The 2,638-nt window shown below is 48.5% G+C and overlaps 2 protein-coding genes across 2 annotated transcripts; both read left to right on the top strand.

The window, feature by feature from the left end:
- Window positions 1-532: 532 nt before the first annotated feature.
- Window positions 533-1,548, top strand: LOC112063258 (nuclear pore complex protein Nup153-like; the record flags this gene model as incomplete). Its single annotated transcript, XM_055083707.1, is given in 2 exon segments — window positions 533-1,453; window positions 1,456-1,548. Coding segments are annotated over 2 exon segments (960 nt in total), but the record flags the coding sequence as incomplete, so codon positions are not given.
- LOC114485853 (nuclear pore complex protein Nup153-like) lies at window positions 1,547-2,631 on the top strand (the record flags this gene model as incomplete). Its single annotated transcript, XM_055083706.1, is given in 2 exon segments — window positions 1,547-1,885; window positions 1,887-2,631. Coding segments are annotated over 2 exon segments (1,084 nt in total), but the record flags the coding sequence as incomplete, so codon positions are not given.
- Between the last annotated feature and the right edge of the window lie 7 nt (window positions 2,632-2,638).

Here is a 2,638-nt window from a genome sequence, read left to right as displayed (position 1 = left end):
TTATCCAGATGTATTAACAAGGCCTTCTCTTCACCGGAGCCATCTGAATTACTTGCAGACACACTGCAATCTGGGTAAGAAGAGCCGCTTTCTCGTTGTTCTCTACTTTGCCCTGGTGTCATGCTGTTTTCTTATCCAGTACTGCGCTTTTTACCTATTCTTTGACTAGTCCTCCTTAATTCACCAGACGGGGTCCGAGCTGGTTTAAAGTAAACTGCTCGATTTGCTGCTCTGGAAACTGGCTTCGGAATCATGAGTCTCTGAACAGGGGGTGGTTGAGAGTCCACCTTTTCCCTTCTGGCCTGAAAATCTGTGGTGGTGTCTGTCCCACTCCTATCAAGAGGGGAATTCAGAGGAGAGGAAAAAACAGACGGAATTCTTTTTGCATCCAGTAGAGGGCTTGACATCTTCTCTAAAGACTGCAGTATCCTCCGAGCTGTTAAACTAGTCACACCATTGGATTGTGTGTTCAGTTGCTTAGCTTTCATCTGTCTTGTGACTGGTGCCTGGTAGGGTGTGTTTTGTAGTTTAGACTGTCTTTGGAACACTTTCTCCTTCACTTGGGAATTTTTCAGTTCTTAAAACAAGTCAGTTTGGAGATTCTCCTTTTTATCCTGGAAAAACGACATATGGTGGGGCAGCAGCTGCTGTAAGACAGTCTAAACTACAAAACACACCCTATCAGGCACCAGTCAGAAGACAGATGAAAGCTAAGCAACTGAACACACAATCCTATGGTGTGACTAGTTTAACAGCTCGGAGGATACTGCAGTCTTTAGAGAAGATGTCAAGCCCTCTACTGGATGCAAAAAGAATTTCATCTGTTTTTTCTTCTCTGAATTCCCCTCTTGATAGGAGTGGGATAGACACCACCACAGATTTTCAGGCCAGAAGGGAAAAGGTGGACTCTCAGCCACCCCCTGTTCAGAGACTCATGATTCCGAAGCCAGTTTCCAGAGCAGCAAATCGAGCTGTTTACTTTAAACCAGCTCGGACCCCGTCTGGTGAATTAAGGAGGACTAGTCAAAGAATAGGTAAAAAGCGCAGTACTGGATATGAAAGCAACATGACACCAGGGCAAAGTAGAGAACAACGAGAAAGCGGCTCTTCTTACCCAGATTGCAGTGTGTCTGCAGCCAATGGTTTGTCTTCCGGAGGAGGTGGTGGAGGTGGGAAGATGAGGCGAGAGAGGACGCGCTTTGTGGCATCTGAACCTCAAGAGGAGGAGGGAACGGAAGTCCCGGTATTACCGAAAAACTCTCTACCCATCACCGGTTCTTCAGTGCCTACCTTCAGTTTTAGTTCTTCTGTGATCACAACTTCCTCTCCGTCACCCACTAGTCCTTCACAATCATTAACAAACCAGGTACAAATGACCTCTCCAAACAGCACTGGCAGCCCCTTGTTCAGATTTTCATGTCCAATCATAAAATCTACTGAGGCAGATGTACTATACCTCCCTCATCTATCCTGTTACAATTAGGACTAATCTAAGTCATACTTAAGTTAGTTAACATGTCTCTTGAATTTACTTTAATCTAGAAAAGTTGCAAGTTTTTATGTCCCACAATTGGATTTACATTTAGTGTGCCCTTCTTCAGCTCCATTTCAGTTTGGGGTGTCTAGTCTTGGGCAGCAAGAAAAGAAAGAAGAACCGCCTAAAGCTCCATCTGCAGCCTTTAGCTTCGATTCAGGTGTCATTAACCCTCCCCCTGCTGCTGCTGACACCACAGCGACCTCTGAGAGCCAGAGCAGCTTCAGCTTTGGAACCACGGACACCAAGAGCGCCTCAGTGGCTCCTTTCACGTGTCAGACGTCAGAAGCAAAAAAAGGAGAATCCCCTGCCTCCAAAGGAGGGTTCACTTTTGGCAGCGCGGAGCCTGCCCCCCCTGCCACCTGCCTCGTTTGCTCTGGGAAGGACAGAAGAGAAACAGCAAGAGCCTGTCACGTCTACATCTCTAGTGTTGGGGAAAAAAGCCGACAGTGGAGAGCCAAAGCGTCCACCAGTGTTTTCCTTTGGGAACTCAGAGCAAACCAAAGATGGGGGTTCTTCCAAGTCAACCTTTAGTTTCAGTTTGGCAAAACCACCTGAGAAGGAATCTGAACAGCCAACGAAGGCCACTTTTGCTTTTGGAGCTCGAACCAGTACTACGGCTGATCAAGGTACAGCAAAGCCAGTTTTTAGTTTCTTGAACAACAGTTCCTCTAATTCAAGTACACCAGCCACTTCAGCTGGTGGTGGCATATTTGGTAGTTCCACCTCGTCCTCCAGCGCGCCTGTGGCTACCTCTGTGTTTGGACAGGCCAGCACTCCTGTGAGCAGCTCTGCCTTTGGGAACTCTGCCGAATCCGGTACATCTCAGTCTTTGCTGTTTTCTCGAGAGAGCAAACCAGCAACCACGTCGAGCGCGGGCACAGCTGCCGCCCCATTTCTCTTTGGTGCGGGGGCCAGCAGCAGTGACACTGCCGCCTCTGGTTTCAGCTTTGGAGCTCCCAACACATCGAGCTCTGCAGGACCCTCCTTTGTATTTGGCACTGGACCTTCGGCACCATCTGCCAGTCCAGCGTTCGGTGCGAACCAGACCACAACGTTTGCGCAAAGTCAGGGTGCCAGCCAGCCTAACCCCCCACGCTTTGG

This window comes from Physeter macrocephalus, unplaced genomic scaffold, assembly GCF_002837175.3.
Source record: "Physeter macrocephalus isolate SW-GA unplaced genomic scaffold, ASM283717v5 random_6552, whole genome shotgun sequence".
In the NCBI taxonomy this organism is placed as follows: Eukaryota; Metazoa; Chordata; class Mammalia; order Artiodactyla; family Physeteridae; genus Physeter; species Physeter macrocephalus.
The sequence above is the reverse complement of the archived record's forward strand: the minus strand, read 5'-3'. Positions and strand labels throughout refer to the sequence as shown.